We start from the raw sequence: 25,820 nt of genomic DNA, 5'->3' as shown, positions 1-25,820 counted from the left end.
TCTGTAGAGAAGTGCGTGGGCTGAGGCAGATGGAGGCGAGGGTCTTATCCCCTCATTCACACACACACACTTCGCCACAGGAACACTGAAGGGCAAATGTTTGAATCATTTAAAACTCAAGGGAACCAGATCTATTCCAGTGGCCAATGGCATGCCAGAGATGAATGCGTGGCAATGGCCCGCAGTGCTGCTTAATTAACGGACACAAAATGGAGAGTCCAGACGGGGATAGACGAGGATAGAGGCATATATAGAAAGGAGTGGTAAAGATGGATGGTATTGGAAGAACTGATCTTTATCGTGCCAGGTTTACTGGTACTGAAGGAGTAGTTAATTGGGGTTGGGGTGATTGCCCCACCTGTCTCCAACCTTTTACATCTGTAGTAACTTTTATGCATGAGAAGTCAAACCGTAAAACGAAAATCACACCAGCTAGAATCCCGAGTGTAATGTCAGATGACTCATAAGTCAGAAAGGATCACTTGATGCTGCTAACATGCATTGCAGGACCTTCCCTATAGCCTAGTCCTTGAAGATATGACCCTGCTTCCTAAAGATAGGCTCGCTGCCCAAAGCCTAGGAGATTTTGATGATATAGTGGTCCCTTATTTAATCAACTGGCAGCCTTTATTTGGTGTTTGTTACCCTCCTTTGACCTGTGGGGACTATTAAATGTCACTCTCCTTTAAGTGAGAAAGAGAGACAACTTTGCCCAACTTTGCTTCACCTTTAAAGGTCAGGTGTTGCCATGGTGACAATTGCACCCCTCCCCCCTTTCAAACCAACCAATCTGTGTCAGCTTCCTTTTGGTTTCCCACTTGTTTTCACCTCTGTATCTCGCTATCTCTCTCTCTCTCTCTCTCTCTCTCTCTCTCTCTCAAACCTTCTCACCTTCCCTTGTCCTGACAGATTACAGGATGTTTTTCTTCAGTGTTTGGCCTCCGATACGGTGGCTGACGTTTTTATTAAAAGTACTAGTCGTGAACGCGGGGGCTTAAGTGAAGGTGCAACAGGCAGGACAGACACAACCACACACCCCCGTACCACCACCACGGCCCATTGATGAGAATTAATGCAGCGGCCGATATGCAGAGAGGTGGGAGAAACCAGGAGGATTAGAACTTGAGCTTTCCAGTCACGCTACAGCAATTTATTAGAATTTGTTTGCTTGGCCCTGAAGTCTTCATTCCCCAACCCTGACAGAACGAGAGAGAGAGAGAGAGAGGCTGGAGGTGGGAAGAGTGCAGAAGAGGAGGGGCTTGGGAGACGGGGGAAATGGAGATCCAAATGAAGACCCAGTCAGCACAACCTTACTTCAAGGGATTTAAGCCACTTGGAGAATTACACTGCGACCTAATCAGGCACAATCCTATACATAGTAATTTACCCGTCTTTCCACACTCAAAATGAATACATCAGGAATTTAGAACAATGAGATTTCAGTTCGGGTGGGGCTACTTAGTGCACTATTTTTTGTGTTTCCTTGTTGTGGAAGCCCATTTACATATTCAAAATATTGGGACTTTAGATATAACTGATGGTTAGAGGGCAGAAGTCAAGGGATTGTTCACCCAAAAATGACAATTCTGTCATCAATTACTCAAACTCATGTCATTCCAAACCTGTAAAACATCAGTTTATCTTCAGAACATAAATTAAGATATTTTTGATGAAATCCAAGAGCTTTCTGATCCTGCTTAGACAGCAACTCAACTGAGACGTTCATGACCCAGAAAGCTAGTAAGGACATTGTTAAAATAGTCCATGTGGCTACAGTGATTCAACACTACTTTTATGATGCTATGAGAATAATTTTTGTGTGAAAAGAAATGAAAATAGTGACTTTATTCAACAATTTCTTCTCTTCTAAAGGTTGAACCACTGTAGTCACAAAACAATGTCCTCACTAGCTTTCCGGGCTTTGAACATGGTAGTTGCGTTGCTGTCAGTGGAGGGTCAGAAAGCTCTCAAATTTATAAATATCTTAATTTGTGTTTTGAAGATGAAAGAAAGTCTGAGGGGTTTGGTTGGAATAACATGATGGTGAATCTTTATGTTTGGGTGAACTAAATCCTTTTAAAATTAGATTGGTGAGATTAGACTTAAACAAGATCCTTTTATGCTGTTATTACAAATTAATTTAGGTAATTTAGTATATAATTAGGTTAAGAATTCAGTGCCATATGCCAAATAGTACAAATGTACACAGTAGAACATTTGTACTATTTGGCATATGGCACTGAATTCTTACCCTAATCATATACTAAGATACAGTATTTACACAGTACTCTGAAGTACTTCAATAAATACTGTGGTATTACCATAGAAAATGTTTAATAAATATATATCGCCTCAGTATGCATCCAAAATACATGGTAATACTATATAAACCTGAGAGCATATTACAGCAATGGCAGTAAACCATTTATAGTCATACTTTGCTTTTACACAAAAGTGAGTACCACGAGGTTGTACAAAATACAACATCTTGGGAATTTCTGAGAAGCGGCAGCCTCATAATACTGAAAGCCAAGGTGTCCTCTGAGGTAAGTCTTGTCTTTAATGGATTGAAAATTCCTTTCAAGTACCTGCAGTCTTAGGTTAAGCATTTAGTTTTTACAGAGGATAAATCATATTATAACAGAGATTCAGACAACATGACTTTGAAAAGATAAAAAAAAAAAAAAAATCTTTGAACATTTATGCATAGTTTTTAAAGTAGATTGTTTAATTGGACAAATGATTTGGGATAACATAAAGCGAGTCTTCTTAAAGAGGCAAACAAAGAAAGTAGTAGTAAATATTAGCATTTTATTTTTACGTTTTTTTACTATAAAATAAATGTATTTGTATTTAAAACTAGGACTGCCTTTTATTTTTAATAATATTATCACACACTATTATTTAGTTTATTTGCTATTATTTTATTTAAAAAAAACTAACTAAATAAAGTGCAATAATATTATACCTAAATTAAAATGTATGCATTTAGCAGACGCTTTTATCCAAAGCGACTTACAGTGAATTCAGGCTATCAATTTTTATCTATCATGTGTTCCTGGGGAATTGAACTCCCAAACTTGCGCTAGCTTGCTTGCTAACGCAATGCGTTACCAGTTGAGGTCACGCTATATGCAGTGTGAGGACCAAACCAAATCTCCAGGTTATATTATGAGAACCAGGCTGAAAAAATTAAGTGCACCCCTGATAATAAGTCTTATGAAGCTATACAAAAGTTTTGTGTAAGAAACTGGCCTTTTTTAGTGAACTATTCCTCTAATTGGATTCACTTTGATTTGCCTTTGAGTCAAAGCATGCAGATGTCAAACCCTGAAATGTTTCTGAAAATCTGAAATCTTGTGTGTTTTCGACCACCTTATTCCAAGATCAAAGACATTAGTGAAGAATTTATGAGGCAGAAGGTGAGTCAGCTTCATGAATGAGGTGTTCTCACGAATCTTCTCCTCTTAAGTGATTAGGAAAAATACAACATTATCCTTTAATGAGTGGCACAAGAAGTCGACAAGAAGTGTGTATCGAGAGGATTCTGGGTAGGGAAGCAAAGTTAGAGAGGAACTTTGACGTCAAGTTGGTGTGATGCTGATAAGTGGGCTGCATTACAATGTGACAGACATTGAGTCAACTTCTGTTCTTCAGGGCCTAAGCTCAGCAGGAAAGCATCTCTTTGGCTATGCATTCCCAGCATGCAGTATGGATGCAGCTTTGCAGCAAGAATTTAGATGGCAAGCTATGCCACGAGAATCTGAAAAATTAAGACAAGAATCCCTTTGAGAACTTTGAAAGGAATGTGTTTCTGTATCCTTCCACATTATTTAATGCTCCAGATAAACAGGATATTATTTTTATATTAAATTAAAGGAGAAACAACACAACCATGAATGCAAGAAAAACTGCCCCTATTAAAATATATCATTCATATTCACAACAGGGACCTTTTGTTAGTGAGAAAAATCTATTTTGCTGCCCTGTTTGCCCAGATATATAGCAGACAGATTTATCTCAGCACTATAAATAATTTACTACTTCTAAATCCAAACAAAATCATGACCCAGAGAGCCGAATTATGCAATTTTACATATTCCATGGTTAGCTTGGACATGAATTAATTGATACCAAAATCGTCCAAAGATTTGAAAATGAAATCGATACATCTTCAAAGGCCCAAGCTCATAAATAAGTCATAGTAAATAAACATAATATGTCAGGATGCAAAATCCTTAGGAGGTTGTAGCTCAGAATCCTGTATCATTGATTGTCTGAAATGTTGACATTAAAAACATGGGTAACATATCTGATAAAAGTAGTATAATTTAATATAAATCTAAACTTTAGGAAAACTCAAATAAACTTTGAGTGCCATTTGAGTGGTACTGTATGTCGAATATGCAGTGTGAGAATTCTAAGCTAAAGGCTAGTTAGCATATGCTGGTGTTGACACACTGTAAGCTACTCTTTTCCAACCTGTAGCTTAGCATTGATGATTATGACAGATGCGTGTCAGTATTTCGTGACTATTTATGAGGTATTTGCATATTTATGCTTTACAGGCGTAGCGTAGAAAGCTAAGGCAGACTGGGTGGTAGCTAACATGCTATTTGAGCGTATGTGTGTGTGTGTACGTGTGGCTCCATGCCGGCTTTACGGTGACGGGGTCATTTACATATAAATGAAAGTTGCCGATCACACACGGCTGACCCCATTTATTCTGGCGGACGGACAGGCAGGCCCAGCTAGCGTCGACACACTGCCGAATTACTCCAAATTACCACATTTCCATCTCCACATCGGCCCTGTCAAACAAGTGCTCATCGTCGCCACGTTTTCTCTTCCTTCTTCCCTCTTGCTCTCTTTTCCCCTTTCTTTCTCCACCTGAAGGAATAAGTGTAATTGGCAATGGAGAATTGAAAAGGGCTGTCATTGCCTGTGCTAGGCACCTGGACCGCAACCCACCATATTGAATTAAAGAAAGTGGTTTTGTGTTGGGTGTGAAACTGAGACAGTGTAGGAAATAGCTCAGGGATTGTAGCCCATCAGGGATTTAGAATCTGTATAGCGAAAGATTGTTTTGCCATTTAGATGTCACGATTCTTTATCCAGCTAACATCTTGTGAGACGGCTTCTTTTAAAATGAGAATTTGTAGCTATGTTTAATACTTGCAGCATTAACAGTTGTCTTTCTTTGATTTGGTGTTGGTGCACACTTTACATTACTAATCGCAGACCAGTGTGTCAAATCGGTGATTGGTCTTGGCTGAAATTTTGGATTCTCCCAGTTGTTCTTCCCGAGAGTGTGATTCTGGAATAATAAGGGTTGGGTCCCGAAACCTATGTAACCGTTATGAACCGAATCAAATCAGAACACTGACTTCGGTGCCTCATTTCGGGGCCTCTTAAATGTCTGAGCGATCGATTAAAAAATTTGTCCTCGTTCTCCGTAATTCAAGGAGCGTGTGAATGCTATGGATTTATTTAAAATATTTGTCATGTTCTTTAAATGTTATACATATTTTTTTTGTGGCTTTTTTTAAAGTATTGGTTCTGGCACCGTTTAGGCACCGGTACAGTTCGAAGTATCGATATGGCACCGGTATCGTAAAAAAACTAACCGATACCCAACCCTATGAATAATCCATCCTGACTCAGTCTGGAAGCTGAGAAGCAGTGGTACAGAAATATTGAAGTTGTTCTCTTATCTTGTCTAGCTATGATGAAGAGAAATCTCTGCAGCAAGATCTCCCAAATACCATTTATTTGATATTCCGTGCACCTAGCGTATCTACAATCTCAGGTCTCTTCAGAGCAAGAAGCAATCAGTAGCACCATGAAATCAATGGCGAGGAGAATTATGAGTGAGCGTGGAGGTTAACTGGACGTATATGTCCATGCTATCACGATGCAGCCTGTCAAGTAATGGTTACCTGTCTCCAGTAGCAATAGGTCAAGCGGTCACTGCATGACAGGACCGGGACAGTGACTCGAGACCTCTAGAACCGGAGGCTAACCTATCTAGTCAGTAATGTCACTGGTGACTTTGGGATTCTATTAGTGGCCTTGGAAGAGGAGCTGGCCCAAAGCCCAGCGGTACAACCATAATTGATCTGTCATAGAAGATGCCCCTGCAACCTCCCTTGTGGCCCCAGCTGAATCCCCCAAAAGCCTGCTCCCTGTGTCTCCATCTCTACCTGGAGAATGAAGCCAGAAAGTGGCCTGAAGGTCATATTTAATGATGGAGGTGGAAAATAAAGAGGCCTGAGATGTTGGATACCGACCATAATTGCCAGTGAACAGTGGGGTTATTTGATATTGATTCTCAATGAGGGGAATCCATGATGTCTATACAGGCCGTTTACGTGTCTGCTCGATGACTGCAAGCCGGTCAATACCGCTATGCGGCACCTGGGAACCCAAGGAGACCCTCCACCACCATCTGAATGTGTGAATAGTTATTGGTTCCCTCTCCCCTGAAGCCGTTGTGTGGCCTCATTTGTATTTTAGTGAATTATTCTGGTTGCACAACCTGAACCCACTTAAGCGTGTCACTTAGCATTTGTTGAAGTTTCGCCGGGGTGCGGGCCTCATCAGGTTTCAGACTGGGAGTCTGCGGTTAAGTGCCCGCTTGTCATGTTTATTTATTTATTTCATTCTTTCTCTTTTTTTTATTTTGTCTTCATTTTGTAATGCAGGATTGCAATGCTGACAGCGGCTGTCTAGGCTGTTTAAACCAGCAATTCTCAACTGGCTTTGCTTTTACAAGTGGCGTTCTAAAACAAGAGTTAATAATACGAATTTTGGCATTGTTAGAACCCATATTTGATGTAATCTAGGTAATATTTCCTATAGGCATGTACAGAATGTCTCTACCATATCGGTTATCTTCAGATATTAGAGCTTTTTCCTTTAAATGTATCAAATATCTATAAATGTATAGATATTTAACATTTAGATTACCTTTGCCATCTTCTAAAACTCACTTAAAATCTTAAAAAATACAAATAATTTGGTAACACTGTTAAATCTTATGTTTTTTTTTTTTTAAATCTCAAAATTATTATTTTAAAAATATTGTGATGTTGTGTTGCATAAGTTTACTTGTAACATTTTAAAATACTATTTATTTGTTTTATCAAAAACAAAATATCATGACTTTTGGCTGTTTATTCAATCATTATTGGAATTTTACTATCATTTAAACATTTTTACTATTATTTTACTACATGACTAGCTTATCATTGTTGTTGTACTTCGTTTTCAAAGACTTGTTTTCAAAGACTGTGAATATTTTTTGAATCACGACCCACCAGTTGAGAACCACAATTTTAAACCCAGCCAAAGGATAGAGAACAGGTGAAGGTGTCGCCACATGCACAGTGGCGTAATTCTGCTAAATCGTCATTAGATTACCTGCCGGTGTCAGTTAAATGCTGCAAATCCGCCGAACACTCATCCTGGCCTAACTTGAAAACATGACAATGTTAAAGCCGCTATGTCTGATCCCAATTTGAATAATCTTAACTGTTTATATGTGGCGAGATGCCTAATCCCTGTGACTCACACTATAAGGGAGCTCACTTGAACGCATGACGTGCTAGTGTGGAAGTACAAATGGCACTGAATATTGAAATTGGTCCCTGGAGGCAATTACTCATTCTTGTTCTATATCTTGGTCTTCTTTTACCATGCCTCACATTTTTGTTTTGTTTTTCCTCTCTCTCTCTGCAGGAGAGACTCTTCCTGGTGCCACTTTAGTATGCATGGAAAATCACTCACAAATCCACGATATACATTATAAATGAGGCATCCGATTCGGCACGCGTGTCATAGAGCAGAAATTTGTATGTTTCACCATCTTTCCCTCAATTCACACACAAACACAGTTCCCATGTCAAGTGTACAGTGGTGGAGCAAGCGATCATGGCAGGAATATGTTGGGTTTCATGCCCCCTGGCCACGTGTTGTTGATTCGTCTCCCCTGGACTTTTTATTGATTTATTTTAAACAAGGTGGAAGAAATACTTGAGAAATGAGAAGCCTGAGGTGACAAGAAAAGGAATAAAAAAAGGAAGATGGAGGAAGTTGTGGAAGGTGATTTAAAACTACAAAAATTACGAAAAGATTCAAATTTTCTTTTTATAGTTTAGACATTTAACAACTTTTTTATGTTTTGAATTCGAATCTTGTACATTTGAATTGTAAATATGACATTTAAGAACTGAAATTCTTTTGTGTGTTAAAAAATAAATAAAAATTATGACATTTTTAAATTATAAAGTTAAAACATCATTTTTTTAAATTCCATTCTGGACTGGGAATTTTGGCCAATCACATAGCTTCTGTCCCTTGTGTCATTTTCTAACATCACATCATAGGACTATAGTGTAAAATCTGGACTCATTGCATATTCTTCTAGCCAAGAACCAACCACTTAGGCATAAAGTAAAGCAAAACAACCCAGTTTTTTTGAATTTTATATGATCATCTTTGACACGCCACAGTTCCCGCTTTAAAATAACTACCTGCTCAGTAAATCTTAAGTTGTGCTCTACCTAATCGATGCACCCTATTAATTCTTCTTAGCTTGGTTTTAACGGTACAAGTCTAGAGTTTAGCACTCTACAAAAGCCACCTGTTCTGAATGGGCCACCTTTATAAGGCTCAGGCCCTGCATTGATTTTCAGCAGGACTTATTTCATGAACCAGGTCTTTGGGACAGGACACAGATGAAGATGAACTAGCGGGCTAAATCACTTTTCTTTGGCCTCTTTTTACACTCGCACTCCCTTTCGCTTGAAATCCCCCCACCCTTTCCCATAATTCTCTGCTGTCATGTTTCCAGTGAAGTGCAGCCAAGGCGGAGTTTAAGAAAAAGACACTTTTTTTTTTTTTGCATTTAAATTCTTAACACCAGGATGGATACATCATCTGTCACGTTTGAGTTGGTTTATGTGAATTATTAGCATGTGTAAACACGCCTTTGCAGGCGGTGGGTTAAAATAGCAAGCGCAATGTGTGCGCGCAAGATTGCTCAAGCATTAGCTAGAAGGCTAGTAAAGGACTTGACTTCCTCAAATGTAAATGCTGCATGATTCAGTAGGTTTCCATAGCTTTACAAATGGAATATGAAGAGCGTGTAAACTTAAAAAATGAATAAATTATTAAAGAAAGCAAACCTCGAGGCAGGAGGCTAGAGTTCATGCAGAGTGCAGGGCATTCGAGGGAGTCGCTGCATAACTCTTTCATTCTGTCTTGCTTCCAGAGTCACGGACATCACGTTGACACCTTTAAATGCGATGCTCCTCGTTGAATTAATGCTGGGGTAAAATAAATGTCCCTGGATGGTTGTGCGCATAGGTTGACAGGAAGCGAGCATCTGTCAACGTGGTGGGATGGACACAGGTGGCGGAAATGATTATGGAAATGTTTATAGAAGGGACTTGTCTCTCTGTGGGATATGGCTTCAAGAAAGAAAGGAAGTCGAGAGAGGTAAATCAACCCACAACCCTTGGGATGTGTCTCAGTGAGATCCCAAGTGTAAGAGAAGATGTCCCAATATACATTAAGGGCTTCCTTGCATACTGTATCCCCTTGTGTATATGTAACCTATGACAATAGGAATCTGAATTTCTACAGCGAAGATCAACATGTTCTCTATCCCAGGTGTTTATAAGGTGCACTTTTTAAATATTTTGTCTAATGATTATGATTTCCGATACAAATAGGACGGAAGTATTCTTAGCAACTTTAAATTATGCATATTTTCCCAGAAAATCAGTGCAGAAAGGGTGTAAATATATTTAATAAAAAAGTAGACTGGAAATGTCATAGTTTGTCTAATTATAAATATTTTTGTTACATTTCTAGTCATATTATTTTTAGTTCATTTGACTAAATCAGCATCTAAGTTAGTAAATTAAAATATAACTGCTCTCTATTATCATACAATACGCATTAGTCGTCTGTGTTTTAGCATATTGTTACCTAGCTAGCATTTATATTCACAACATGCTTATGCAATCTGACTAGCGATGAGAAGCTTATGTTCATTGTTTTTGCATCATTTTGTGCAGATTTAAATTGTAAAATTACATTTAACTTGTGTATATATATATGTAATTAATCTCATATTTATGTGTTTTACCGAGTTATTTAATCTGCTTACACAGCGCTTCTGTTTCCCGGTGTTCATTCACGGTTCAGTTTATGCTGCGTTCATGCTGTGTCATAATTACCATAATCTGAGATGACAACTTGGCGCTGTTCATGTCCTCGGACTGGGGATTATTCGTTTAGCAAAATTAACCTGCATGAAAAAATATTAATGGCAGCTATAAAACACAATACAAGAAACAGTTGCTTTGCAAATGTTTTATAATTACACTTTATATTTATTTCTTTAGGTCGTTATTATGTGGATAGCCTGGATAGCATGGATGTCTTTCGTTTATATTCACATTACTTTTGTATGAAGACATCTACATTGGGAAAAGTCAATTTTCTATATTGACAAAAAAAAAAAAAACGTTTTTAAACACGTAAATATTACGAAATAACTGTTTAATTAAATTTTACTACTGGAAGCGCCGCCATTTCTCTCTTTTTTTGCGTGAGGTGCAATAGTCACGTGGTACAAGCCGTAGCTCTCAGAAAACTGCCAGTTCACAAGTTGTAATTACGAGTTCTACGAGGACGTAAACACTTTTTCAAGTTCTTATCTCGTAACCACAGATCACGATATGCTGTGAATGCACCTTTGTGCTCAGGTAAATTCAAGCCATTATGGACTGTAAATAGTTTATTTAAAACAACCGTATTCTTGTCATATTTTCGCAGACCGTACGGTGTAATTTAACCGTTTAATGATTTCCGTGATGCACATTTTTCATCTAGACAAACCTTTAATCAGCAATTTTGCAATTTAGAGATTAAAACACCTCGACAAACACATGTAACACGTTCACGTTCCCACTATTGAAATCAATATAGATGTACTCTGATCATGTTTTCTGCATAACTGCACCTTGTTTTCACGTAGTTGGAGTCCTTTGGGGTGGGATATGGAAAATGCTGGAGTTCATCTGCCTGTCAGCACCGAGGTCATGCTAGTTCAAGGTCTAAACGGCAGCATGTGTTTTATTTAGCCTGTTTGTACTCCACGTATAGGAGGATGCAGGAAATGGTTTTCTGGAGAGACTATAACAAAGCAGAATTGAAAACTTAATAAGCTTGTCTCATTGGTTACTTTTAAGAGGATATTAACTGACTTGGAAACAGCCACATCTGGCTGTAGTTATTCTGCATGATATGCTAAGGATTTGTGGTTGTTGTATCTGCTATTTTAGTTGTCTTATGTTATTGTGTATTCTGTGTTCTATGTATGGTTGTACTGCTGCCTATCTTGGCCAGGACACTCTTGAAAAAGAGATTTTTAATCTCAACGAGTACTTTCCTGGTTAAATAAAGGTGAAAAAAAACAAACAATCACTATCAACTTATTCTTCAGCCGTATATTTTGTGTTTCACCGATGAAGAAAATCATATGGGATTACAGAACAACATGAGAGTGAGTAAATTCTAACAGAAATGTTATTTTTGAATGAACTATTCTTTTAATACTGTTTTTATGTTTTCAATTAAATGTCTATTTATTGCAAAAAAAAAATTCTTTTTATTTATATTTCAACAAATATATAGTAAAGAAATGGTAGGGACAAAAGTTAATTCAGTTTAGAAACTCTTCATTATTCAACAAAACAGTGAAACCTAAAAAAGATGGTGGTTTTCATTTCATTTTTGGCTCTAATAAAAAAAAAAAAATTGTAACTAGTCCAAAAAACTGACAAAGCTGAAAGAAAAGGCAGTTAATGTTTTTCTCTGAAGTTTTTCAATAAAAACTTTGAACATAACTTCACCTCTAATATTGCTAGAAAAAAGTGTGTGTTTGTGTGTATACAGTGTATATATATATATATATATATATATATATATACACACACACACACACACAGACACACACACACATACTTATTATCAAATAAGGATAAACAGGTTTGATAAATAAATAAATAGTTAGATTTTTTTTTTAATTTATACAACAAATGTATGTGTTTTTTTTTAGTTTTTTGTTGCACTATTTAATTATCTCCGTAGCCCCGCACATGACATGCAAGAAAAAATAAACAAATTGTGTGCACGATTTACTAATTCGTTCCCTCAATGTACTATGCACGATTAAGCAAATCGAGGGAACGAATTAGTAAATCGGGCGCACAATTTATAAATCAAGTGAACGAAATAGTAAATCGAGGGAACGGCATAGTAATCGTGTGCACGTTTTAGTAGATTGAGAGAACAAATTAGTAAATCGTGCACAAGCTTTAGCCTAATATTTTTTCCTACATGTCATGTGCGGGGCTCCGTAATTATAATCTCTGGATGCACTGTACAATACATCAGTGATCAAATTAATACAAGCCCTAAATTGCATTTTTTATTGTCTGAATCTGTCTGATTGGATTGATAATAGAAGCAGATAATGAGGGCCTTATTTAAATCATATACTTTATCTATGCCAGAGTGGAGTGAGTTGTTATTGGAGTTTAATTGGACTGCAACCGCAGACAGATGGACTAAGCACGCTGGATCCTCATTGAGTTCTAGTTCGTACAAACACACTCACAATGACAGACACCGAGCCACATTGCCTCAGCTGTAAAACACTGAACGCACAAAGATCTGTTGTTTCACTATCGATCGTCAAGGCAACTGTTATTTCGATCACGTGTGAGATAAGTGCGCTGAAATGTTGTAAGAAACGGACAATGGTTTGAAGGCTGTTTAAATTGGACACACAACTTTTTAGGTCAACAAGAAAAATCATCCTTTTATGTAGCATTTATCTGCATTTAGCACTGTTTTTTTTTCATGTTATCCAAACTCTGTCAGAACAAACCAGCAACCCATTTTTTGAGTTGCAACCCACTGTTTGGGAATAGCTGCAGTCGGGCACATTACCATTATTGCATCATCTCTCATGGCAGATAGGTGAATGGCTTTGAGCAAATGCCACTTCTGGTTTCAGGACTTTCTTTCTTTCCCTTTCCATCTGTCTATCCTCCCATCTCCTAGTCGTTCCCCCCGGCTTTTTTTATGTCCACACCTGACACTTGGTCGACTTGCATCGCTGGCTCCCTTTCTCCTCTGCCTCTCTCCTTTCTGTTCTGCTGTTGTCATCCCCTCAGGACCACCAGGTTGAAAGAGGTTAGATGTGGCATGGAAGGGTGCACGGTGGCTTAAAAAAAGACAAAAAAACTGCAAGCTGTGGTGAATTGCTAATAGGCTATCATAGCTCTGAGAAGGCGTTGGCTCGCCGGAGGTCTGTAACCCATTAAAGAAACGTCATCTCGGCATAGGTATGCTGGGAATTATGGGTCACTGCCCGGGAAGCAGTGCTGGCCACCCATTGGTCAGAGGAGTGCCCTGTAATCTGTCACAATCCTGTAGCAGCAGTGACAGCAAGGGGAGCTTCCCCCTCGTTTCGCCACGGCAGGGCAATGCAAGCACAGAGCACAATACCATGAAGTCTCCTGAATGCTGTATTAGCACATCCTAAAGAGATCCGGCAGTCGAAATGCTAAGGTTGTTGACATAGTTGTGCATTTACATCATACTTTATTTAATTGGGCCTGGCGTGTTTATAAGCAGAAATGTAGTGCTGGTTTTAGCCAGATAAACAAAGCAAAAGTATTAAAGCATTGTGAAATACTCAATGTCAAAGTTTCATGAGTAATTCAGGTCAATAGATCTCGATTCTCGAGAAAACAATTTCCTCTAGATCTCGGCTTTTTTCGATTTTGACATATCACGAAAAAAGTCTGAATCTTGAGAAAGCAATCGTGAAAGCAATTGAGAAAAATCTCTGAAATTACGAGAAAAGTAAGGCAAAGCCGTGAGAAAACAACATTGTTTGGGGCGGTATCACAAGAACAAAGTAAAAACTGGAGAAAACAACCAATTGTTATTGAAGGATCAAGAACTCATTAAAAAATATTTGTATGTCTAGATTTTAAGAAAACTTTTTGTTTAGTCAGGATCACAAGAAAAGTAAGTCAAGAACTTATTCTTTTTTACGTCTCATCTCAAGAAAACGGTTTATGTTGAGATCACTTGAACAACTTTGGGTGTGTTGAGATCTTGAAAAATTAGAATGAGAGTTGGACAACTCAAGGAAATTCATGTCAAAAACAAAAACAATAATCATGCACTCTCATGGCTTCATTAGATGTAGATGAGTACAAAAGTAATTAGATACATTCATTATTCATGAGAAGGCGTGGCCTAATCATCAGTGGCTGATTTGATTTGATTTTATTAGCTTGGAAGTGCTTCTTTTGACATCATGTACTTTTAAAGCTGCCATCATAAAACTTTGAAGACATAAGAGTCGCTAAACATGATTGTTGACATTTTGACATGAAACGCCACCAATTCATCCTCAAATATGCTCTTTGAAACAAGGCTGGAAGCGAAATTGAGCATAAAAACAGATCAAAACAAACACCATGGTGCTTCTTAGGAATTTGTTGACAAGAGACTTTTTCCTCCAACAAACCTCACGTCTCTCTCCAGAAAGCGATGGCTTTCTTTGAACTGCAAACGCCTTTACCAGAGATGTCTGAGAAAGATGCCCTTCCCCTGATAAAAGACCACGGCAGCTGTGAAGTCAGGGAATCTCTCTTGTGCACTACCTTTCTCTCTTTATCTCGCTTTGACACTCCGGTGACTGGCTTGCGAGCGTTTGTAGGATTACAGCCTTTTATCGTTCTTTTGTTGAGTTTTTCGGCTCGGACCTTTCATCCACTTCCAGGTAAACCTGTGTTAAAACTGGGCTCACTCCAGGAACCGTTGTACAGACTCATACAGACACTGTTCTTCTGATGGTCTTCGGTGAGATCCTGGTTGTAGCACCGTGAAAGGTCAGCAGCTACGTCTTGTGGTGGAAACTTAGGAGGCCGAGGAACGTTAAGGGGGGAAAAGATTTAATCTAGACCACTGACCTTTTGAGGGACGTCAGACTGAAAGCGCACGCCTGATGTCGCGTAAGATAACTCGACGTTAGCTGGACCACACCGCTAGACATTTCCAGAGCACCGCAGACATTCCAGATTGCTCAGAAAGTGCGGTGTCAGTGGTCGCAGGCACTGGAGCTACATCCGACCTCCAGTATTGTGCGATTTGGAGAGAAGCTATTGGAGTTTTCGACTTCAGACGCTTGCGATTGACAAGTCGGTGCAGTCGATACTCTTATCAGGGCGTCCACAGAGGAGCTGGGAGCAAAATACCTCACCCGCACACTTGCTGGCAGATACTTCTTCACCGCGCTCTCCCTCATCCATTTTCTGTCTCATTTTCTTCTTCTGAGAGACTCTGGCAAACAAATGACTTACATTTTTAAAGGAGTAGTTTACGCAAAAATGCTAATTTTGCCATTTATTAACCATCTTGTTGTTTGAAACTCCTTTTAACTTTTGTGGAGGACTCAAGGAACACTTTTTTGGGGATATGTTAACCGCTCTTTTTCATAACAGCATATTAAATGTCTGTCAAGCTACTAAATGCTTCATAAATGTAGCCCATATTATTTGCATGCTATATTAAAACTCTTACTTTGTAGCTTTGTGTTGGAAGCAGACTAACTGCTGTAGAAGGAAGAATAACTCTCTCTCCGTCTCGCCATCCCTTTCTCTTCCACTCTCACCTTCCTCTATAGTAGATTTATTAGTTGAGCCGAGGCCCAAGGCTGTCACCACACAGCGCACTTTCAAATCAATAATTGGAAATATTAATTATCGCAGCTGGGATGCTTCAGTCAAAAGGTGTTTATTTCCCTATTAGGAATAACAGAGGAGAAAGGGCTTTGATGGCCTGCTAATGCTAAATAATGATCAGGGAATAGGCTGTTATCTCACTGTTAAACTCCAGCCAAACCGCTGGCACACTCTCCCTCACACACACACACACACACACACACACACAAAGGATCCATGACTATTAATCAGTCAAGCTTGTTTCACAGCAGGGATGCTATAGTTTTAAAATTGTCACTAGTTACACATTTATTTATTTGTTGTTTGTTTATAATAGCGGTTTAAAATGTACAAACAACAACAAAACAACAACAAGACATTTGCATCGTCTATTATTGTATTTTTTAGTGAACATTTCCAGCTTTTACAGTAGTTAATTTTTCTTTGCAAATTTCTATTTTATTTTTTTATTAAACAAAAATATGTAATTTTGCTGCATTTTTTTTTTTTTAACTATTTGGACATTTTGGTAAAGTTTTCTATGTTTTTGAAAGAAGTCTTGTGTGCTCGTCAAGGCTGCTTTTATTTGATTATTTTCTATGAAAAAACAAAACCGTAATATTGTGAAATATTATTACAAGCTAGAATATTTTTATTCTCCAGTCTTCAGTGTCACATGACACTTTAGAAGTCGTTTCTAAAACATTTCTAGAAACATTTCTAATTACTAATAATTTTGAAGAGAGTTGTGCTGCTTCATATTTCGTGGAAACTGTGATACATTTTCTCAAAGAATTATTTGGTGGAACAAAAGTTCTAAGAACAGTATTTATTTGAAATATTAATTTGATATTCAATTTAATGTGGCCTAGCTAAAAAAAAAAAAGGGGGTATTAAAAACATCTTCCTAACCCAAAACTTTTGAATGTTAATTTATTTCAGTTATATGCTTTATATCATGCTTGAAAACATTACAACTTAAAATGTACTATTTATGTGCTTCATATACTCTACAATTATTTTAAAGCACAGCACAGAACTGTTATAAGTTGTGAACCATTTTAATAATGCATGTGAACGGAAAAAAGGATGTGGTGCGAAATGTCTTTGAACATAAAGCCCAGCAGGTGAGCAGAGCTCAAAGTCTGTTTTTAACAGGATTCTGCAAGCAGTGACTGACCAGGAAAAAAATAGTCTACAATAAACATTACAGTCTGGCTGCTTTGGAAAACAGTGTATTTTTCTCATTCACAGTTTGTAAAAACCAAAGCAAACCATACATTTCGTCCGTGTTGACTGTTTGTCCCGCATGCCATATATGACAGAACGGCGTAAAACAAATACGGGAATTATTTCACATTCATCATAGACGGAGGCAACAAGGCACAGTCCCGATTTGCTTGGAGCAGCTTGTGCTGAATTTCTATCTATCCCAGCACAGCGGTGCCTAATCAAATATCACTACAGGAGAACAGACTGTCTCTCAGGAGAATGGCTGTTTCATATCCCCCACTGTATTTTGTTTACCCTGTTTGATAGCTCCCCCTTTTGAAAGACAGCAGCACAGCAAACAACATGATTATCGACTATTGTGTGCTTAAAGAAACAGATGACGAGGACAAAGAGACAGTTGCTCCCGGAGCTGTGTCGGAAATCCCGAAGAATGTGTTTCCATACGCGGCTGTCGGGATTGCTGGGGACCGGAGGAATCGTGTGCATCATCCCAAACGAGATACAACTGACACAGTCCTGTTGGGACGTGGGGATTTGAATTGTTCCGCTGAGTTTAAACAACAGATTGGCAAACACAGGGACGCTGGTGCTTTTGCTGCGGGCGGGAAACGTATAAGTGTGCGTTTCCGCCAGCACGAGTCTATCAGCATATGTGAGGGAGAAATAGGGTGGAGTCACGGCTCTGGAAATGCCACTCAACTGAGAAGCAATCTTATCAGGCAGTTGCAGGCAGTTCTCCTTTGCTTCCATTCTTTACAGCCCCTTCCATACCTCTGTTTTTGTCCTGGACCTCGGTGCATTTGCCATTCCGAGCGGCAAACCTCCTTAAATCTATCACAATTAGAACACGTGTTGTTGTTGGTTTGTTTTCATGGAACAAAACTCATTCGTTTTATCTTATGTGTAAAGAACACTGTGGCAATAAAGGCACAAAAGCAGTGGAGAGGCGTAGTGAGCTCTCCCTGGACTCGAGCTAAATGAATGCTGTCCCTGACGACAGCACAAGTTTGTCAGCTGCCCGTCGCTTTGTTTCTGGCACATGTACCGTTAATGTATGTGAAATGATTGGGTTTACAACATAGAGGTCATTTATGGTTAGGATGGTCTTTATCAGTTACGTCCTCATCACTTTTACATTTGTTTGCAGCAGTGATGCAACCTCATCCAAAATGTAGTTTAAAAATGCTTTTGATTTAATAAGTAATCTTATTTATTTACTTATTATTTATACTCGGATAGAAATAAATGCTGTCTCTAGTAATTATACTATATGGTAATATTAGTTTATATAATATTAGCTATATATATATCAAAAATTATATCTGGTGTCTGAATAATTTTTGGTTTGACTGTTAAAACTACAAAGTAATGCAGTCAAGAACAGTGAGTGATTTTCTTTCATTTTCTTGGATTAACATTACAGCAGCCAGTAGCTAAATTAGGCGCGGTCACTTTAAGAGACGATGAACGCATCCAATATAATACACATCCCATTTTTTTCCTCAACTGTTTACTTTCACTTCAGAAATAACTGACAGTTTTTTCGAGCATAATTTCCAGGTGGATATTTTGACATGTTTTGAATGTATTTGTCGGCACAAGAGCAAAAATAAGCAAATTCGATGTTCAAGTGTTTTGAGACGCCTTTCTCTGCGCTAGCTACCAGAACACCGCGAGTACTGAATTTGGCTCTTTCATATCTTTTTGTTTGTTCAAACTGCGATTTGTATTTGTTCGTTCGGCTGCAGGATGGGCTTTCGAGAAGAACTTCGCGGAAGAGAGCTCGGTTCAGTGTCGCTGTCCGTCATACGCGTCTCTCTCTCTCTTGTGCGCACCGAATACAGTTCGCGAGTAACCGGCTACTCTGTTCAGCTTTTCCGTGTCTTGTGATTGGTTGCTTTAATGTTTACCGACAAGCGGTAAGGCTTAAAAACAAATGAAAAAGATAAGCTTCGCGACGATGCGCAGCAGTGGCCCGTCAACTGTCCTGAGCATCTTTATAGGCTGGCCTCAGCCAGTCGGTTATATAAAATATCAAGGTGAAAGTCACCATAGCTCGCCTAGACCCAGCTCCCAACCCAACTTTGAGAATAGATTAACGAAATTTTTTTTGTTATCGCCCAATAAGAGACTCATGTTAACGTAGCACGTTAACGCTGATAACGGCCCACCACTAAAATACTTATATATATATATATATATATATATATATATATATATATAAATATATATATATATATATATATATATATATATATATATAATCATGTTTAAGTTTAATGTTCTTTTGTCATTTATATATTAGCTTTTAGTTTTTGTAAATATTTCTGTGTAGCTTTAACTTGTTTTTAATTCAGGTTCACTTTTAGTCATTTTATTATATATTCAGACACACAAGTCTATACTGTGGAAGTCAATGGGGATCAAAATATGTGTGTGTGTGTGTGAGAGAGTGAGTGAGTAAATGTGTGTACCTGAAGTGAACGCCATCCCATTAGAGGTGAGAAAAATGCAATAAACAGAGTTCAGTCGATACTAAATGTACAAGGGAGAAACACATTGCTCTTAGGGAAACAAATGTACCATTACACCAGCATTTTATGACCAGGACAGTGACTAGTTAGAGAGGTGAATCCATAAACCTTACGCGGAAGTCCAATGTGTTAGGAATACATCTCACGGATGGTGTTTACAGGTATGAGGTAATTCTGAATGCATTCCCTCGCAAAACAGACTCTCTTTTATTACCAGGCATTGCATCCACAGTGTTGCATGCATATTGCAATGTTTATAAAAGCGTCTGTTGTGTCTAATGTGGGCCACTGTTTGTGTTTGTCAGGTGATTTATTTGGAATGGTTATGTCTCACGATTATGCCTGCAGGATTGTTTTTGCCTTTATGCTTAAAAACATCTGAGTTGTCATAATGTGTTTCAAATAGACAAATGTATTTATTTTTTAACTGAAGTTAATGACAAAGCTACTGAACTCCTGACCTTCAAAAGAATTTTGCCTTTTCCCCTTTTGTAAAAAGATTTAGACCCTGCTAGTTAGTATTTACGATGGATACATTTATGGAATAATTTCTCAGAGGAAGGTTATTCTGTTCCTCAAGGTAAAAATGGATACGTTTAACACTTAATGAATCTGGCCTGGCCCTCTTCGTCATATTTCAGCGTGTTATTAAGCATTTTAAAATCCCATTATGGTGTTTCTCCTTGAACAAGTCATGCTTTTATGGGACTGGCCTGTCTTTAAAACTGACCTTTTTTCAGTTTGCTCCCCACACCCAACACACACACGCACACACACACACACACACACAATTGGTCAGTAAAAGAAAATATGTTGAGGAGAAAGAAAAAATGTTGATCCTGTCTTCTCTGAAACATTTCCCCGGCTCTTGCGTTGGTGTCGACATGAAACGAAAGTTGCTCCAGCATTCAAAAAGGCTTAATTTCAGGTTACAGATGGCTAGGGAGCCTGCAAAGGGCACTTCGCAAATTTGGGTAATCTTGTCACAAATCTCCGTACAGCTCTTGGCCCTTTTTCAAGCAAACTGGGCCTGCTTTGTTGCTATTAGCAGTTTGTTTTGGATCGATAGAAAGCTCCCATTGGAATACAATGCTAGGGAATGATATTATAGTGTAAATTAGGCCTTTAGGACAGGATCTGTCCTGTTTTTCAACAATTAAAGAAAGTGTAACCTTAACTTTAAAACTCTATATTTATCAGCATTTATGCAAATGAATCAGATGTGCATTTTCACAAAATAAACCCTGAAAGAAAGGACATAAACTATTAAGAATTCACTTTCTAAAGTTGCTTTACTGTTCCAATAGTCCACACTTATAGCATTCCTTTCTACATGACATCCCCAGGTAGGAATAAATGGGAGAATAGAAAAACCCTTTGAACATCCTTTGATCCTGCAGCAAAATCCGTTTGAATCCTTGAACGATGGGCAAAGGAAGGAAAAACAAACAAACTATATATATATTTTCTTTCTGTTTTGCTCAAGTTTGTAGAATAAGAATCACTCCAACTTCGGCCTTTACAGGGATAATGGGAAAAAAAAAAAAATGTTGAGCGAAATACAGAGCACAAAAACTGTGATGACAGAGGCATCTAATCCAACAAATGCCATTCTTATCAGGCTTTAGTAGATTACAGTGAGCCTTCTACACACAGAATCCCTCCCTGCCAGACACTCTCCACAGCCTAAGGGGCAGGGATCAATAGGGCTTCATTGATCTCTCTCTTTCTTGTGACTGCCTCCACTTTAATTGTAGTTGCATTTCATTTCCTCCATGCCACCATCACTAGAGACTGTAACCAAGTGAGCACTGCGAAGCAAAAAAAAAAGAAAAACCTTGTTGATGAGACCAGAGATTTTTCACATATGGAAATGGACTTTAAGCTAAAGAAGCTAATTTTGAGTTAACCACTATTGCTTTATTCGATTCCTGATTTGGAATGTGTCGTTGAAGTGTAATTGTGGCCAAACGTTTTAGAGATGTCAGTCTTTACCTGTATAAGTAGATGCGCGCTGTACCTGCAGTTGCTTGGAGCGTAAGAAATATGGTTTCTGAGAGAACTGACTTACCTGAATATAATAAATCAAAGGTGTCTTTAGGGTTTTGTCTGGAGGCACGCTCAGGAACTTGGCCTTGCCCCCATATGATGCCCTTTAATGCTCCAATAAAATGGTAGTCAATGCAAACACAGGACATTTGCAAATATTTCCATTTCAGATGGAGAAAACCAGAGCTGTGCCTGGAGTAGCTGTGCAGCACTAAAAAATAGAAATAGGGTGCAAGTAACGTGAAGGCATGATGGTACACATCACCACTCTTGTATTTTGTATGGGCCCTGCAAACCAACATGTGAATCTTTGCATTTTATCCAAACTTAGACAGGATTTTTTGTGGACGGACGTAGGCTCAATAATTTGAGGCTGTTGGCTTATTGTGGTGACAGTGGTTGCCTGTGCCTGAACTAACCCTTTGTCTTGTCTGTACTGTGTTTCTATTTCCAGATGACTCGCCCCATCCAGGTGAAGCCAGCTGACAGCGAGAGCCGTGGAGGTAGTTGTCTTGTTCTTTTATTCCTTGTTGTGTCTTTTGTATGAACATACATTAACTTGCTCGCCTTTCTCCCTGCTGAAAAGATCAGCAGAACTGGGCACCTATGTTTGTTGTGTTTTGGGTTGCTGGTACCCAATATGAGATCCTGGTATACTAATGAAACCACTGGGAATTTAGATTCTTTCCATCAATTAGTTCTTGAAGGATCATTTTGTGTATCAAAACAGATCCACCTGATATAACCCTGAATGTACATTTTCTGAAGGGCCTACCTTCCTATTTTCACAATTCTCTTTCTCTGACTCTCCGTCTATCTGATGGATGCCCAGATTAATTATTTTAATTAAGGAGGCCATGGTGCTAGTGAACGGAAGGGAAGTGGCTTCTGCTGCCTGATAACCTTGCTTCCCCTGCCAAACCCATTAACAACACACTGTAAATCAAAAAGTAATTAGCTTAGATATTGAAATGGGAGCCCTGAGCCCCAGACCCCCAACTTGATGTCTGGTCAAATCAAGGGGCATGATGTAAACAAAAGGTGTTAAATGCAATAGGGATAGATGTTGGTGAGAAGGTAGAGTGAGGTTGGTCGAGGATGCACAACTTGCCTAACAATCAATTATATTGCAGGACACTTGCCAAGACCCTTAATTCTGTGTCTCTAGCATGTGATCGGCTGTTTACTGTAAATATATCTGTCTATTGGATTCACCCACGCAAACATCCTGTGGTGGAGGATTTAATGATCTTGAAAAGGTGTAAAAACGAGCAAAACAAGTATTTTTCTGGGCAACTGGGCATTGGCAGCAGTGAAACTACTGTTCCACAGATTTTAGTTTCATCCCTAATCAAACACACCTGAACAAAGTCTTCAGTGTTTGACAATTCAGAGTGTTTGATTAGATTTGGAACTAAAATCTGCAGTGGCCCTCCAAGATTAGAGATGCACACTTATTTTGTCATTCCTAAGGAACTATAAAAATCAATGAACCTTTGTTAAAATAAATAAATAAATAAATAAAAAATGCCCCCAATTTGACCACCTTGCACACATAAGAATAACATCTCAAAAAGCCTTGTTTGGCATTTTTTGGAAAACAGTGAATGTCCAAGTCCCACATCCAGTGGTCCATCCCAGAAGTAGATAAGCATGCCTTTGTAGAGGAGATTGATGCCTCATAAAACCCCATTGATTTTGCCATTGTAGAGGTGTGTGTTCGCATTGACTCTGACACTTTGCTGTCTTTGGACTTCCCTGTGAGTGGCCAGCCTTAGTGGTCTCTAGGCACCCATTGGGTTTCCTTGGGTCCCTTATTGCCTTCCTCTCGGTGACCATGTTGGAGATGGAGAGAGTGCTTAGGTCAGGCCCAATAGTAGCACATCATCCTAAATGAACAGCTCAGAGTAGCACCACAGGAGCAATCCAACACCGTTGTGACTTTAATGGTTGCCGGGGATTTCTTTGCCAACCCTAGGCCAATCCTAGAGTGTCCTGCTTTGACAGACTTGCTACAGCTTTAGGCAGTGCTTGCAAGCTATATGGCTAATGCTGCTTTTTCTTTATGGGCACGTCCTCTAGTCCCTAGGGTAGTTGAGGATCCATGGTTTAAGACTTAATTACGTTACTTTCTCTAATTCCGAGGTGGCACCCAGATGGACATTTGTTATTCTCTCGAGTTTAAGAGGGTTGACTGTTGGGACCTTCAGTGGCTTCAGTTCTAATTATGCTCGTAATCTCATTAAGTGGTTGAAAGGTCACCACACCTGTTCAAAGAAAAACAAAGAAGAGACCTTCTAAACCTCAAGGAACCTACTCCGCAAGGGATTTTAATCAGTGGTTATTAAGTCTATAGTGCTAATGTGATTAAATTGTTCTTCTAGATGCTTTTTTTTCCAATCATTTCAATCTGCATGCGGTCAGGGAGTAAAAGGAAGCTCCTGGATGGGTCACCTGATTGACATGCTGCTTAGTTAAATTAATAATGTGGGTTATCATTAAATGAACAGTGTGCTGCCTGATAAAAGGTGCATTTCTGAATTAATGAGGACGCCATAAGTGCTAGTAACCATTGCCAACCACATGATTTTGGCGGTGTGCTAATATTCTTTGGCTTGCTGTTGTGGTGGTTTTGTCAGCGAGGACTTCTGCCCAAGCAAGTGTGTCCACGCTGAGCAAAAAGGAAGGGAATTTGAAAATAGAAATTAAAGTATGTTTGATTGACAACTCCCTCTACACCATCTGAGCCTTTTTATATTAGTCCTCATCTCCAGATAGCAGCATGTTTGGCTTATTGAACCCTTTTCTATCTTTGCTCTGTTATGCAGCATGTGTCATTAAAAAGAGCTTTGGGGACAGATTGTACACTCACATACACACACTCTCTCCCTTTCCCCTGGTATCTCCAATATGAAACAGATTGATTTTGCTTCACAGGCAGGCCTGATGACTGGCACAGGCTGGATATAAAGGTGGCTGCTATTGCTTTTTGAAGGGCTGCTCAATGCCTCTCAAAGGCATTTGAGCTCTAACACAGAATAAATCAGCTTTAGTCACTCTGATCTTCTGCACCCCCCCTCCCAAAAAAAGTCCCGCCCCCTTGAGTTGAAACCCCCAACACCAACCATCTAGACTTTTTTTAGTGGAGTCATCTCAATGACAAGTTTCATGTCTTAATTTCCCCCCCTAGCCTAGAAATAACACGGAATTACTCCACATAGGCCAGTCAGTACAGCGTATGGATTTTCAAAAACTCAGTCCATGGAAGCATTTGTTTGAAAGGCATTGGTGATACTCCTGTTCCCCTTTTGGCATTGATATTCATGTGTAAAATTAGATAATGTAGCTTATTTAAATAATTTTTACTTGCTGAATTTTCTGTGCATGTTTCATGGACATGTTTAGGACCTTTCAAAAAATGGAACCCGTCCTTACATTTGAAATTAAGTTCAAATTTCAGTCAAATGAAAATTCTGCCACAATCTTGTGCTCCAACACATATTGAAAAACATGCACATGCTCAACCTCTCAACTAAAATGTAACCGGTCATTTTTCCTCTCAGCGTCTTGACTAACTGCTAGGTTCCTCTTGTGGTTAAGATTTACCCGCACTTCACCATGCCTGCATAATCTCCAGTCTAAAGGATTGTGGGCACGATTGCATGAATTTGCTCAGATGTGACAGTCAGGGGTAGATGTGGAGTGTGTCGGTGAGTAGGGTGAGCGCTGCGGAATAATGAGTTCATCGTAAGGAACCCTCTTTCAACATGCACACGCAGTCTAGCCTGCATGCTAAAAGTAGCTATTGGTGGAATAAGCTTGCAATAAGTAGAGAAGAATGAGTACAGCAGAAGTAATTGTAGCTTTCCCTCAAAAAAGGGGAAAAAGGGGTCCAGATTACTCCTCTCAATTACACTTGGCTGGTCCAAATGTCTGAAAAATATATGCTAATCCTCTTCACACATAATCATAGGCTACGTTGAATATTTAAAAACCCATCCACCTAGCTTTGAGTATTCTGTGAGTCATCTATACACCTGGACTAGGAATAAAGCTTTGCTTGAAATATCATTTCTAACAGAGTATCAACATTTGCGTTAGCATTACCAGCTAGATTCGCTGTAACAGAAATAAAGTAGTTCAAGACATATTATGGCATCTGCCCTGTGAATATATTTTTTCA

General features: G+C 38.8%; 1 protein-coding gene across 9 annotated transcripts in view; it reads left to right on the top strand.

Annotated features, from left to right (window-relative positions):
- LOC127987838 (CUGBP Elav-like family member 5) overlaps positions 1-25,820 on the top strand; it is a 207,918-nt gene that overhangs the window by 91,866 nt on the left and 90,232 nt on the right. For all 9 annotated transcript variants that reach the window (XM_052590194.1, XM_052590196.1, XM_052590197.1 and 6 more), the window contains exon 3: positions 22,092-22,140. In XM_052590194.1, coding sequence (XP_052446154.1) covers positions 22,092-22,140 — 49 coding nt within the window. The remainder of the gene's footprint in view (positions 1-22,091; positions 22,141-25,820) is intronic.

This window comes from Carassius gibelio, chromosome B22 (assembly GCF_023724105.1).
Source record: "Carassius gibelio isolate Cgi1373 ecotype wild population from Czech Republic chromosome B22, carGib1.2-hapl.c, whole genome shotgun sequence".
In the NCBI taxonomy this organism is placed as follows: domain Eukaryota; kingdom Metazoa; phylum Chordata; class Actinopteri; order Cypriniformes; family Cyprinidae; genus Carassius; species Carassius gibelio.
This window is presented reverse-complemented; position numbering and strand designations above follow the sequence as displayed.